Below are 13906 nucleotides of genomic sequence, written 5' to 3' on the forward strand. Positions count from 1 at the left end.
CATCCAGCTTATAACAAGATATCAAGTGAATTATACCAACTAATCACAAAATTCATAAAGGACCAGTTACCTTTTTTTTAAAGCTTCCAAGCAGCTGTGATTTTGTTCTACTTGCTGCCTGTTCGAGTACTCTTGAAAAATTGGTCAGAGCAATGCCCTGCTAGTGTGAAAAGGAAGTCACCACCCACTGGTCTACCCTTGTTTCCAAGGAAAAAAAATACATATCTGTGGCTAGGTTCAGTTTTCCAGTAGTTGAAGTTACGTATAAAGCAGCACAGTGAAGGAGGTTATGCCTTTTCTCTTCCAGATTCACTCTTGCAGCAGATGTTCATAGTTCGGTTTTTAGGATCAATGGCTGTTCAGTCAGATGACACAAGTGAGGTGATTTATGAAGCTATGAGACAAGTGTTAGCTGCTCGAGCTATTCATAACATATTCCGTATGACTGAATCCCATCTTATGGTCACCAGCAAGAACTTGAGGTACTATAAAAACTTCATCACTTACCATTTCTCAGCTTTCTTTTCTCTATGTACAACTTATGATTAGTAGAGTATTTTTGGTTTTGTTTTTCCAAGAAATACACCCTTGGGGTGTCAAGATCCTGAGATTTATTTTACTTAGCAGAATGTCTCTCTCTTTATTCTGCAGTGTCTAGAAATCATCCTCTTGACAAAGCTGTATGAACATCCTGCCAAAATACAGAGGATGCAGTAGTGCTGTAAGGCACTCAAAGATGCAGAAAAATGCATTAAAAGACTGGGGTCCAAGAAGATTCTCTTACTTACTTCACATACACCAACATGTTTCAATGCAATAAATACAGCCATCACTTTGTCCTCTTATCCTGTGGTGACAATACTGACATGTTCATACAAGACATTTGCTCTAGCTGTAGTGAGTTTAGATACATACACATGGCTAGTTCATGCACTCAGGATGCTTAACCAGTTAGCGAGTCAGAATGATGCTATGACCCACAGGTCATGCAGCTGGGAGTCAGGGGCTGAAGATGAACTTTGCCATTGACTGATCACAGATAAAGCACTTGACTCAGTGTGCATCTGTTTCCTCATCTGTAAAATGGTGATAGTGATCACCTTTGTACTGTAAAGCACCTTGAAGTTACCACTAAGAGTTGCTCTTCTAAAACCTTTTTTTTTTTTTTTTTTTTTTTTAATAAAATTGCAGGTTAATAGATCCTCAAACCCAAGTTACACGAACAAGTGTAAGTAACTTTCCTTTGTTTTGATGCTGGTTTTCTGCCACAGCAGTGAATGCTCAGTCACATGAACCTGAGCTCTCAAGTATATGCTATTTAAAAAAAAAAATTGTTGATCATACTTTTCCAGTTTGAACTTGCAAGCGTGACACAGTTTGCCGCTCATCAGGATAACAAGAGACTGATTGGTTTTGTGGTCCATCCCAGTGAGACTCTGGGAGAAGAATCCATGAGCGCATATATTTTTGAGAGCAACACAGAAGGGGAAAAGGTTTGCATAACATTTAATGATATACTTTATTTAGAAAGAACAGGTCTTAGGCTTCTTGGCTTACACATCAGGGAAACTATTGTAGAAGCAAGAGTAGCTAGATTGCTTGCTAGGGTAACATGCCTTAACATGCAAGCCTTTGATGGCTTTAGTCTAAAAAAAACCCCTAATTTACAGCTAATGCAGCAGCACATGTAACAAGACAGAAACAATACGATTGTTAATACAAAGAGCAAAAGATACAAGGAAGTGTGTCTAGCACCAACATTAACAAAAATGAATTTGTCAGCTATGTTGAGACAAGTACACCTATAAAGCTCTCATAGAAAAGATAGATAGACATACTGTGTTAACACCACTGGATAGAGCTGTGTGCTTGCTGCATCTGCTAATGATGTGAGAATAGGAATGTGCTGGGGAATTTTTCTGTCTTAAAAAAAAATTTAGTTCGAAACTTCAGGGTGTTCTCCAGTGCACTTAAGTTTGGTGAAGGAAGTTTCACACCCAGCAACAAAACAAACTGGATTGAACAGAAAGTTGAATAACTGGCCTAAAAGCTTTGAAACAGCACCCAGGACAGTTCTATTTTTATGTAATCATTCTAGTGAATTTGTGTCCTCTGTTTTTAGACCTTTATTTAAGACTGAGTTTGCATTGATGCTTCTATGTTTTAGTCAAGATTAAGCAATAAACCCAAAAAAATAAGACTTATATACATTTCTTCTTTAGATTTGCTATGCCATCAGCTTGGGAAAAGAAATCATTGAGGCACAGAAGGTAAAAGTGTTTTGATTTAATTCCTTGTATCTGTGTTTTGACGCATACTCTTCTGATTATGGCTGCACTTTCCAGCTACCTCTGCTGGACACTTGGGGGTGGGGAGGAACACCTGCTGCTTCTAAAGTTTTGCAGACACCATTTAAGAGAGTCACAGGGTATATAAAAATAAACTAAATTTGACTTTGTCATAGCTTGATTTGAGATAAAACTTGGCCCTCTAAATCAAATTCAAAACTATACAAATCTATTTTCATGTGTGGATGGAAGTTGTGAGCAAGGTTAAAGCAAATTCTTTGGCTGAAGTGCAAATTGCACCTGTTATGGTTTCATTTTTAGAAACTCATATTCCTTCCTCCCTTAGGGAGGAAATCTCACAAAACATTTTTTCACTTAAAATGAATGGCAAAGTTACCTAGCCCATTATATAAATTTACCCATGTAAAGATTTGACACTAATACATAACATTTCCTGTATATTTTTACTGCTGGGATTTCAGAACAAGCTGAGGAAAAGACCTTTTGGTCACAGACAATTAGTACAAGTATAACAACTGAGAATTTGGTTGGACAGTTATTTAAGATTTTTCTCAATTTTCAGCAATTACAGCAATTTCAGGCAAGAGCAGCAGAATAAAGGCTCAAAACAAATGACTCATTTTTACATACCCAAGGAGTTCTACTGAACTGAAATCGATTACCTGTGATTCAAAACTTGAGGCCAGAATTACTTACATTAAAACCTTTAGGCTAAACATTGTAATAGAAAACCAAGTTACAAAATCTTAACAAGTACTGGAAAAATGATATGCTCCTCTAAAAGGTTGCTGCAGACAGCTGAACTCTTTTTTTTGTTTTCCCTTAGGACCCAGAAGCATTAGCTCAGTTAATGAAGTCTGTGCCATTAACAAATGATGGAAAGTTCATGCTTTTGAATGATCAGTCAGAAGAGGATGGAACCATACATGAACAAGGGGAGGAGTCAGAAGCATAGAAAACAAAAAACTTGTCATTTCCTACAGCCTCTGTGGGAGCAGGAAAAGCAGGGAGTCTTTTTGCAAGAATCTCTGGTTTTTAATCATCTGTGCACACATTAGGCCAACTTCTGTCATCCTGCTAGAGAGAGAGAATGTGGCATCTTTGCAGTGGAGTTTCTCTGGATTTACAATGAAGCAAAAGCAGAACTTGGTCTTCAAAGCTTTTTGCATATGTGAATGTGTACTGTACAGATGTGTCTGGGAAGCTGACAATCTTGGGGAATGTTTCAGCATTAGCCCCTTGCTGCTGGTAGTTAGGAAAACACAGCTGTCCGCCACAAGGGGTTAATGTTGTTTCTTCAGATTTAACTGATAAGCAGCCTACACTTCCACTGAAATCAGTGCAAGTTGTGAGCTGTCAGCTCCTTTAAAAATAATAATAATCAGGCCTCCAATTTCCTACCATAGTCATCAATTTTCATAGCTTGCATAATTATGTGCATCTGAATGAAGGTTAAAAAATGCACTATTTACTTTATTTTCAGATGAAGTTATTTTTAGTCTAGTCTAAGTGTAACAAGATTTACTTTTGTGCTAGCCTATTTACAAAACAATTTGTTAAACACTAAATTTTTCCTATTAATGTAATCTATTTTTATATTGCATCTGGAATAAGCTTACAAAACAAATCTAAGTGCCTACTCTTACCTTCATGGGGACCACACTCACATTCTGTAATTAAATAATGGATATAATGTACCTTCTTGATTTATTACTCTTAAATACCACTGATATACAAACATCAAAAGTGGTCAACAAATACAGCATGTCAGTTGTGTGCAGTTTTTATATGGTTAGGTTTCTTAAAAGTTAAGTTGCCAGAGAGATAACAATTGTAGGACAAATAAGTACTTTTATAGAGTTGTTTGTGTGTTTAGCGTTATGGTGACATAATATTTGAGAGTTTACCAGCAATCTTCAGTTTTAAGAAGCTGAGCAATAAAATGCTAGATTATAAGTCTATGGTGCATTGACTAGTCTCACAGTACATTCCTGAAATGAGGCACTATGTATAGTGGCTAATAAGTTTAGATTTTTTTTTTCCAGTTTAACCTGACAACCTGAGAAACTGTACTTTGCAAAAACAAGCAAAAATAACAGTACTTGGGGGGGGGAAGGGGAACGATGGGGGAAACTACCTGCATAATGTTTGTATTTATCAAGAAAAGGTAACTGGAACAAGTGGCTGAAATTTCTCAACTGATTTTAATTCTTCTCAAGCATTTACTAGGAAAATAGATTTTCTGTAAGCAGGATCTATGCTACAGAAATGAAATATTTCTGAAAGATCTCAGTTTGCAAGTGTTCAACATGGAATAAATTCATTTAACTAGTTGTTTAATGATTGTAAGAACCATGGAAGAGAACTGTTAGTAACTGGCACAAACACTTCTTTATTAATAAAAATTGAAGCTGTCCTATTAAAAAAATTAAAACCTGCTGAACTCCTGTTACTGAAGACAACTAAGAATGAGGTTCTCAAAATTACATTTATTAACAGTTTTATGTACATAGCGTACTCTGCTCACAGAACCAAAGAGACTGAGGTAACAAAATACCCTTTTGTACAAGGAGTTAGGAAACATAAGTGTTACATTTGGTCCTTTGTACCTGAGAAGCTGAAAACAGTTGTTATTGATGGACATCAGATAAAAACTCAAAGTTACCTCTAATTACAGACTACAGTGGGGCCTCTGGAATCTACCCTCCAGCAAAGCAAAACATACATCCACGGTTTGTTTCCCAGTGAAGCACAGACCAGCTGGGTGCTGCTGAGGCCACTGCTCCTAACCCATCAATGGCAAATGCCCTTTGACTTTGGGGTGACACACAAAAAACTTTTGAAGGTGACTTAGGGCATCGGCCAAGCTCCGCTTCCTCTAAATGCAACGCTGTTAGGAGGAAGGCCAAGGCAGCCCCCTGGCTTCTGACATGAAGGGCACAGCAGCAAGTCAGAAGCTGGTCTCAAGATTTTAGAAGAGCTGCTGTTGCCACTTCTATATGCAACAGCCTGATCACAAGAACAAGCATGAGAGGACAGGGGCTTTCTCAGGGAGATAGACTGGCCTTCAGCCTGTTCTGCCCATGAAAAAAAGGTCGATAACTAGGTTATGTCCCTGCAGCAAACTCATCATCCTCACTTTCCTTTATCGCCTCCAGGAACTTTGAGTGAGCAGGAGGTTTGGATTAGTTTGGGGTTTTTTTGTTTTTGTTTTAAATCCATCCTCACTTCTCCAGACAACCAGTTAGGGTCCAGTTTGTTCCTATAATCAGAGCAGGAAGGCAAAAGCATTGAAAATCAGTCCAGTAGTAGCACCACAGCACGGATTTAATGTGACTTTCATTGACACAGGGACATCTAAAACTGTGACCCTCCTTGTATTTCAGATGACAGAAAGCTTCCTGCATCTATATGCTGCTACATGACAAATTTTTTTTTAAATACAATAACTACAGTATTAGCAAGAATAGTTTTTATCACTGTACATATTTATGAGTGTGTATATATATATTTTTCCTCGTTAATTTGGCCATATAGTATACATTCAGGTCCCCCAGATCTAAAAAGTGTTTTATAAAAATAAGCTTATGTCTTGTAGAATTTCATCACCAGAACCACATTGATTTGTTACCACTGTACACATATTAGGAAAATGCACAGTTTAAGGTTAACTGCAAATTATTACCTATCAGAGAGCGTCCTTCCAAAAAAAGGGAGGGGGAAAAAATTAAGTGCAGGTTTCACAGAGCACAGGCAATGCCTTGACTGTACACAGCTATCTAGCAAGTCAATCCGTAGGGAATCAACTAACATCTATAGGTCATTCTGCAGTTAGCATGGAAGAAAAGGAAGTGCTTGGCCAGGACAAGCCAAGAACTTATCAATCATATGACTTAAGATGAGTTAGGAATATGAAAACCTGTCTATTGCAATTACAACAGCATGGAAATTAGCAGCAGCAGCAAGAATGCTGCTGTTCTCAGCAACGTTACTGAGAATATTCAGTGTGGGCACAACTTGGTCAAAAAATTAAAACGTACACAAATTATGACAAAAACATATCAATAAAAATGCAAAAATTAAATCACGTAATGCAGCATTTTTAGAGCAGTCTCTGCAGTTGTAATGAATCAAAAATAAAAGCTTTAATGAGTCCAGCTGATTTATACAGTCCATTAAGCTTCTGGGTCATGTTTTCAGAACCAACGAGAGGACTTGCCTATCAGCCTGGTCTCTCCAGTTGCAACAAAACATTTCTCCTAGTTTTTGAATGTTAAAGTGACTGGCAGAGAAGGGCATATCAAAGGGCTGACAGGAATTATCTTAGCAATCAAGTGATCCAAGGGTGGAGCAATTTGAACCATTTACCTTAAAGAAGAAATGAAAGAAGCTGGCAATTACAGTTGCCAGTTAAGTGCCAAAAAAAAAGAAAAAAGTAGAAAAGAAAGAGGGGGGAGAGGGGGGGAGGGGGGGAGAAAAGAAAGAAGAAAAAGGAAAAAGAAGAAAAAGGAAAAAGAAGAAAAAGGAAAAAGAAGAAAAAGGAAAAAGAAGAAAAAGGAAAAAGAAGAAAAAGGAAAAAGAAGAAAAAGGAAAAAGAAGAAAAAGGAAAAAGAAGAAAAAGGAAAAAGAAGAAAAAGGAAAAAGAAGAAAAAGGAAAAAGAAGAAAAAGGAAAAAGAAGAAAAAGGAAAAAGAAGAAAAAGGAAAAAGAAGAAAGAAAAAAGGTAATTCTCAGGGTGACTAGAGTGTTTATTCCAGCTAGTAAGACCTTATTTTATATTCTGGGAGATTAAAACACAATTGTATCTTTTAATGAAACTGGTACTTATTTTTAAACTAAGTCTAGCTATTTACTCGAGTCAGGAATCTGAATAACTCCTGCACAGTATAGAAACTTCTACTTGCAGACATTAAAAGTTGTTAAATTTATACAGAGTTCTCACAGTGTTCAGCAGCTTCTGAAATCTGCAGTGCAATTATTGTTAATAATCAGGCATGTAAGACTGTATGAACAACACAGAGGGTACAACAGACCTACAAGGGCAAGGAAATACAGATCTGAGGCTGAAACTTGCAGTTAGGCACAACATAGTCATGAAGTGTAAGATCACTTAATAGTTACAGACACGCATCACACAGTGTCTGGTCATAAAAGGAAGAGCTGATTGTGGTTCTGTCTTGGCTCTGGATTTCCTTACTTCTGTGGATGCATATCAGACCTTCGATATGAAATGAACAGTAGTTTATTACATTACTTTTCATGTTTTCCCTTTATCTGGTATGGGTGGGGGAGGGGGAGACCAGGGAGAAATAAGTACCTGACAGGATTTTAAGTTTCCCACAGCCCAAATAATAAACTAAAGGTTTTGTGTAATACAGTATTAATAAGAATTTCCATATTGTGTAACAGCTTTAACATACATTCACAACATACACTGTTATGCCTACAGCGTAATCTGTGACTGTGTTAAGTACAACAGGACTGCATAAATAAATGCCCAAATTGTTTTGGGGGGGACAACAGATATGCACAGTATCTTGCTTTAATTTTTCTTCTGGTTGAAGACACACACCAGTTCAAATTTTAGACCACTGTTGTGAGTTCCCCCCCCCCCCCCCACCCAAAGTGTTATATTAGAGATGCAAGAAAACATCTAAAAATTAGGATGATTTCTTGATACACACTTCTGTAACTTAAAATAACTTCCTCCAACGACAAGATTTTATATGGTTATTTTCTAGAGAAAGAGAATGCTGTAAATAATGTAAATAAATAACCCCTGAAAAATAGAGGTTTCTAAAGAAGAGAGAGACAAATGCAGACCTAGCAGCTCTGGACGCTAGTGTACTAGCGTACATTTTCTATTGGATTTAGCAGAGAAAGTAAATCAAATCTAGAGCTTTTACCCCTACAGAGGGCTACCGATAGTGACAAAGAAAAATGAATTATTTGAGTAAGTACTCATCACCCGTACCAGCTTTATCATTTCACAACAGGATCTGCCGGCGTAGAATTGGAAAGATCTCCGTTGCTTGTTTTAACAGATTCTTCTATAAAAATAAAAATTGAAGACATAGATTATGTTCAATATTTTATTCAAGATAGTAAGAAGAAAGTCTTAGCGTATGCATTATGCTCACATCATAAAACACTTGATAGAGTATACCACGGTCAGTGTATCCTAACCGATCCTGTAGCTAAAAACATCCTGGCCCTGTGAAGAAACCCGTATCTGGGGCAAGAGATTTCTTCACACCAGTAGAACTACTTATGCGAAGAATAGATATATATGCTCACACATTTTGCACAGTCCAAGTCGACATATTATGGTAGAAGGCAACGATATTACTGCATTCACAGCTTTTAATTCTGGTATCCATTTCAAGCTTTTCTCACTACTAACACATTTTCCACAGAGAACTGAATGGGTATCATGACAGTGAATATTTAACCCGAAATGTATTTCAGTAACTGCTGTTCTACAGCATGTTCTACCAAAAGAGACAGGATAATTTGTCTATTTTGCTCATCACACTGCTTATGGTTCCCTCCTCCCCCTCGCCAAGTTAGACAATTATTTGAACAACTCTACTGAATGAGATCAAATGTAAATTTACACTAAAAGAACTCTTTGTGAACTAATTAGTTTCCCTAGTATAGAAAAAAAAAGATCTTTGGCTCAGTTAGAGTAATCTCACAGGTCACTCTTGTGTTTTTGTCAGAACTACAGGGGGAAATTATTTACCAATTCAATTTTTAATACATTGCTACATTCAGCTATGGGAGACTTGAGTTTCTAAGTAATTTGTGATTGAACAGTGCTTTCATATCTTAACCGTTGGGAGCATTCTCATTTCTTTGAGAACAGGTTTTAAAACATACATGATAATTTCCCACAACCAGAAGACTTTTCCAGAATTCAGGAGGGAGAACATATACACATGTACATACATATGCGTGCATGTGCACATAAAAGCAAAATTCCCATGTTAACTAGTCAAGAGACCTTACCACCAATTGAGATAACCTTTGAATATAATTAAATGGTAAACCAAAACACATCATAAACATCTGAAAATTAGGTATAGTAGTTCCAAGAATCATCTGCCTATGTAAGTTGAAAAAACAGCTGCTCAGTAACTCAAATCTGTTCAAAATCTGGAAAACACCAGTTTTCCAGCAAAGGTTGTGCAGAGAAGACTGTCATTAACAAAACTGGTGATGGAATGGAATGCCTGATGCTGAAGTTACTGAACTTAATACTACCACTAGTCTGAAATTCTTCCTGTCCTAGGCTGGTTTTCTTTTTTGCGCACTAGTGGTTGGGTTTTTTTTGTTGTTGTTTTTGGGGGTTTTTTTCCCTCTCCAGAAGTCCAGCTTAAAATTTACCCATTCCAGAGAAGACCCCTCTGGACTGTTCTTCACTCCTGGTGAAACACCCTCAACCCAGAAAACTTTTTATGGAATGCTGATTCAACCCACTAGCAAGAAAGTAGCTATGGAGAAAAATGAAAGAGCACTTTCCCTACTAGAGCATAACCCCTGAAGAGAACAATGTGTGTTCTGCAGTCAACATTCACTCACCTTCTTTTTCTCTCTTTTCCTGGTTTTCTTCTGCTGCAGTTTTATCTGCTCTGAAAAATATTCTTGCGCTACTTAGTGAGAAATAAAGCAGTTCAAATTCCTAAGTAAAAAGATACAAAATAGGAGTGTATCACAAAAATGCATTTGTAGATGGGATGTAGAATGGGATCTTTCAAAAGCATCTCAGACAGTAAGATTTCAGTAGCTAAATCATTTGAATGCTTTTGAAAGTCTTCCTCCCCTCACACCTGGTACACGTGTGTTTTGTAAAGCAGAAGTCAGCTAGAAGAACTTTAAAAGGTAATTTAAGTAAAGCAGCATCAGTGCAATAAAACCGGGATTAATCCACTGAGGCTGAAAACGAGGTTTGTAGCAGCAGTGAGAATTTGGAATGACTTGCCCATGGAAAAACATGCAAGCCAACAATCTAAGTGATTACAAGCTTGGCCAGTCTCCAAACAAGGTTCAGCAATGCAGTTTTTGTAACAGCAGCAGACCAGACACCATAACGTAGGCCCTTGGCAGTCATGAGGCCTTGTAGGGCTTCATCCATTTCAGCAACAGATGTGCATTTACAGAATGTAATCATGGCCTATTTATAACCATAAACAATTACAGATTTGTCCTATAACATCCTCAACACAAAAACAAAGCAAGAGAAACAGTAAGCATTCATGTCTCAGATGAAACCAGAACTGCTGTGCTTCAGAATTCATTCAAGTAACTTGTCTCTCCTCTGATAGCTGGCATATACTTCAACTTAGCAACTTAGGGAATTAACACTCAAGTAGCTTTGCAGATTCACGGTGCTATATAAAATCTTTGTTATAACAAATGTAACTGAAAAGCTGCTCTTTCCTATTTAAACATTTAGACTTTAGTTGTACTAGATTCAAAAGCTGCTAATCATCCAACTCAAATTACTGACTCACTCATCAAATATCACAAGTGCTTAGGACACACCCTGCAAGTAATACACCTCAAATCTTCACAGGTTTTTCTTTGTTTTTTTTTTTTTTTCTTTCTCCCTAGGAAATGCTCTGGGGTTTTGCTCTTGATGTGCTCCTTTAGAAAATAGCTACCTGAACCATGATGGTAAGTGCAGAACTCTACATAGGACATAACTAGAACCATGCTAATACCTGTAAGCAAACTTCCAGTCGCTTGTGGGTCAAGTTCATAGTTTGTAGCAGTTTTTCATCTTGATTAGTGGACTGCACATTCTGTTGTTTAGCTACTGCTCTTATTTCCTTCACATATTTCTCTCTAACAGACTGGAACCAGTGCAGCGAATCAAACTCCTGGTACTGATCCAAAAGCTTCAGAATGTACGCCACACCTGTGGTCATTAACAAATCATTTACCAAAGTCAACATGCAATTAGTGAAACACATTCTGTGGATGTCTTTGAAGGATCAGATTAAGTTTTTAACTCTCATGCAATTAAACTTTAATTTATTTAATTTAACTTTATTTTAATTTAACTTACAATTAAATCTAACAGAGAAAGAATAATAGAGAGCATGTCTCAACTTTTAAAAAAACTCACAAGTATACACAAACTTGCACATATTCTCATCTGCCCAAATCCGCAAGCTTTGAGGAAAAAGAAAAAAGGAGGGGGGGGGGAGCATAACATAGGACAAAACTGTCTGTTACAATACTCCATTACTCCATGCTGAAGAGTTCCCGTACAAAACAAAAGCCCTGAAGTCCACTGTGCTGAAACCAAGACAACCCAAATTTAAATCTGGGAAACTGGGTACACACAAAATATATAACAAACTTCTCTTACACATATCCATAATATTGGCTCACTGGAGGGCTAGTCAGCATGCTGAAACTTACCCATGGCAAATCCATCATCAGTGAAAGCTGCTCCACTTTTATTCTTCTTATTCAATTTCTCCTTGCAACTGATTGAATGCTCTACAAAATTGAGAGTCTGGAAGAGTGAAAAACAACCGTCTTTGAATCATCATAAAAGACTTAAAAGGTATATGAATGCTGTTAGCTATAAATATGTTTCCATCCCCAAAACTATGCTAATTGTATCCTCCATCATTAGACATTTCTGCATGAAAAGCCTGTCCTTTTGCTAGATTTTGGGGGAAGAAGGTAAATTAAGTTTTGAAAGACATTTGTATATGCATATGTAAAAAACAAAGTGCATCTTCACCTTTGCTGTATACATTACACTCTATTACTTAGCACTCCCTGGAGAATTAATAAAGGTAAACTTGTAACTAAAGCACAAAGTAACTAAAATAGTCCAAGTTGTTGGAAAGCTTAGAGATATTAAAATTACAGTGTATTATTTCACTCTATTTAGACAGTTGCAAAAATAAGATTTCAACAGCCTCCTTACATTTACTATAATGTTAAAAAATTAGATCTATGTAGTATTATCAAGCAATGGTTATGTCTCTGTACGCATAGCTACTCTTGGGACATGGAAATAAGTGTACATTAAATAGTGTCATAGGTTTTCAAGAAATTGTTAAATACATCAAAATGCGTTTTAGCATAAAATGGATGGTATTTTCCAAAACAGTATTTATCAAAAAGAGAACCTGAAAAATGGGAAGGAAGAAGAACAACAGTATGTCAAGCATTTCCTTTCCCTCACTTCTGTTACCATAATATACCTGTTTTTTTTTTTTTTTTTTTTACAGTCTTAGTTTGTGGCTCATCTATGTTCCAAAATTAGTTCCTTGATACATTAATTCCTAAGATGGGATGTTGTACATGAGTCTGTTCAGACCACTTAGGCCTTCAACCTGAGCTGCTTCCAAATGGCCAGAACCCTGCACTCAAGTGTGCATCACCTCAGTTCAGTGGGGCTCTTTTTAAAAACACAACTCGTTAACAAAAGCAGATCTGATTGTAACAGAGGGCCCCAATTTTATTGCTCTAGAACATGACATTAAAAGAGCTTGAAGGTACCTACTGTGATGCTGAAAGAGTACACACAGGATAGATAGCTGAAGAACAGTGTTTTAAACTCCCCTCATCCTTGCTGTTTCAATTCCTCCTTTTTTAATCTTGGATTCTCCAATTTGATTCAAATAGGAGGAGAAATATTTAAAGTTAGCTTTTGAGTTGCTAGTATATGAGTTGATTAAAAAAAAAAAAAAAAAAAAAAAAAACAAGAAAAAATGGCTTTGGACAACTGTTGGCAAAGCCAGGCTCAAAGCAATTCTAATCATAATCAGGGAAGAAAGTAGAATATGCTAATCAACAGCCTAATGTAAAATATTGAACCACAAATCTGATACTTTTAAAAAATATGTATTGGCACATACAGTGCAAATACTAACCAGCGGAGGAACAATTATATAGAAGTTGCGCAAATGCATATTCTTTGGACTGCGGAATTCAGGCGCAAATACATCCACAAGCATTTTGAAGTACTCTGTTCCTTCTGCAAAGTTACGCGTGAGATCACTGAGGACAGAGTCCAACTGTCTGCAAAGAATAAGCAATGTGTTACCTGTGTTCTGCTAGAAGTTTATTTGCTTACTCACCCTTCTGGGGTAATTGCCCTCTCTCCACCCTTAAGCTACATCTACAATTCAGCTTTCTGACCAGAGGATCCAAGATTACACCCTACCTATAGAGCCACCTTGGATCACATTGCCCAATTTAATTTCCTCATAAGCCTCAGGGATGCCAGGGAGGGGTCCATGGACAGAATATTCCCTCCTCCCCCCCTTTTTCTTTTTAAGGGACCTGTGCATCCAAAACATGGGTGTCAGACACTTGGTGAGAGAAGTCTGTTATTCTTCAAGTAACAAGAATTTTATCAAGAAGCTGGATTCTATAGCAAGTCAATTAGTATAAATACCACATTACATTTAGCATTTTTATGACAATTGTTCCTATTTCTTTCCCTCTTTGAACAACACATATTTTTGCATAAAACTAAGTTGAACTTTTTAACACCCAAAAAGATGCAACTCTATCAACTGTGTTTCTTTAAAACTATAATTCTCTTATCCCATTCCTGCCTCA

At 37.0% G+C, this 13906-nt stretch overlaps 2 protein-coding genes across 3 annotated transcripts in view; one reads left to right on the top strand and one right to left on the bottom strand.

The window, feature by feature from the left end:
• APPL2 (adaptor protein, phosphotyrosine interacting with PH domain and leucine zipper 2) overlaps window positions 1-4747 on the top strand; it is a 40987-nt gene extending 36240 nt beyond the window's left edge. The window contains exons 17-21 of the mRNA XM_026118044.2: window positions 308-482; window positions 1192-1228; window positions 1353-1493; window positions 2223-2270; window positions 3136-4747. Coding sequence (XP_025973829.2) covers window positions 308-482; window positions 1192-1228; window positions 1353-1493; window positions 2223-2270; window positions 3136-3264 — 530 coding nt within the window. The 3' untranslated portion in view covers window positions 3265-4747. The remainder of the gene's footprint in view (window positions 1-307; window positions 483-1191; window positions 1229-1352; window positions 1494-2222; window positions 2271-3135) is intronic.
• Window positions 4748-4778: 31 nt separating this feature from the next.
• WASHC4 (WASH complex subunit 4) overlaps window positions 4779-13906 on the bottom strand; it is a 41819-nt gene continuing 32691 nt past the window's right edge. Inside the window, exons 29-34 of one of the 2 annotated variants that reach the window (XM_026118042.2) lie at window positions 13213-13360; window positions 11741-11837; window positions 11035-11231; window positions 9893-9992; window positions 8283-8358; window positions 4779-5571 (exon numbers count right to left, since the gene is read on the bottom strand). In XM_026118042.2, coding sequence (XP_025973827.1) covers window positions 8291-8358; window positions 9893-9992; window positions 11035-11231; window positions 11741-11837; window positions 13213-13360 — 610 coding nt within the window. In that variant the 3' untranslated portion in view covers window positions 4779-5571; window positions 8283-8290. Of the gene's footprint in view, window positions 7527-8282; window positions 8359-9892; window positions 9993-11034; window positions 11232-11740; window positions 11838-13212; window positions 13361-13906 lie in introns of both variants that reach the window. The other variant, XM_064513506.1, reaches the window with a different exon arrangement.

Source organism: Dromaius novaehollandiae, chromosome 1, assembly GCF_036370855.1.
Source record: "Dromaius novaehollandiae isolate bDroNov1 chromosome 1, bDroNov1.hap1, whole genome shotgun sequence".
NCBI lineage: Eukaryota > Metazoa > Chordata > Aves > Casuariiformes > Dromaiidae > Dromaius > Dromaius novaehollandiae.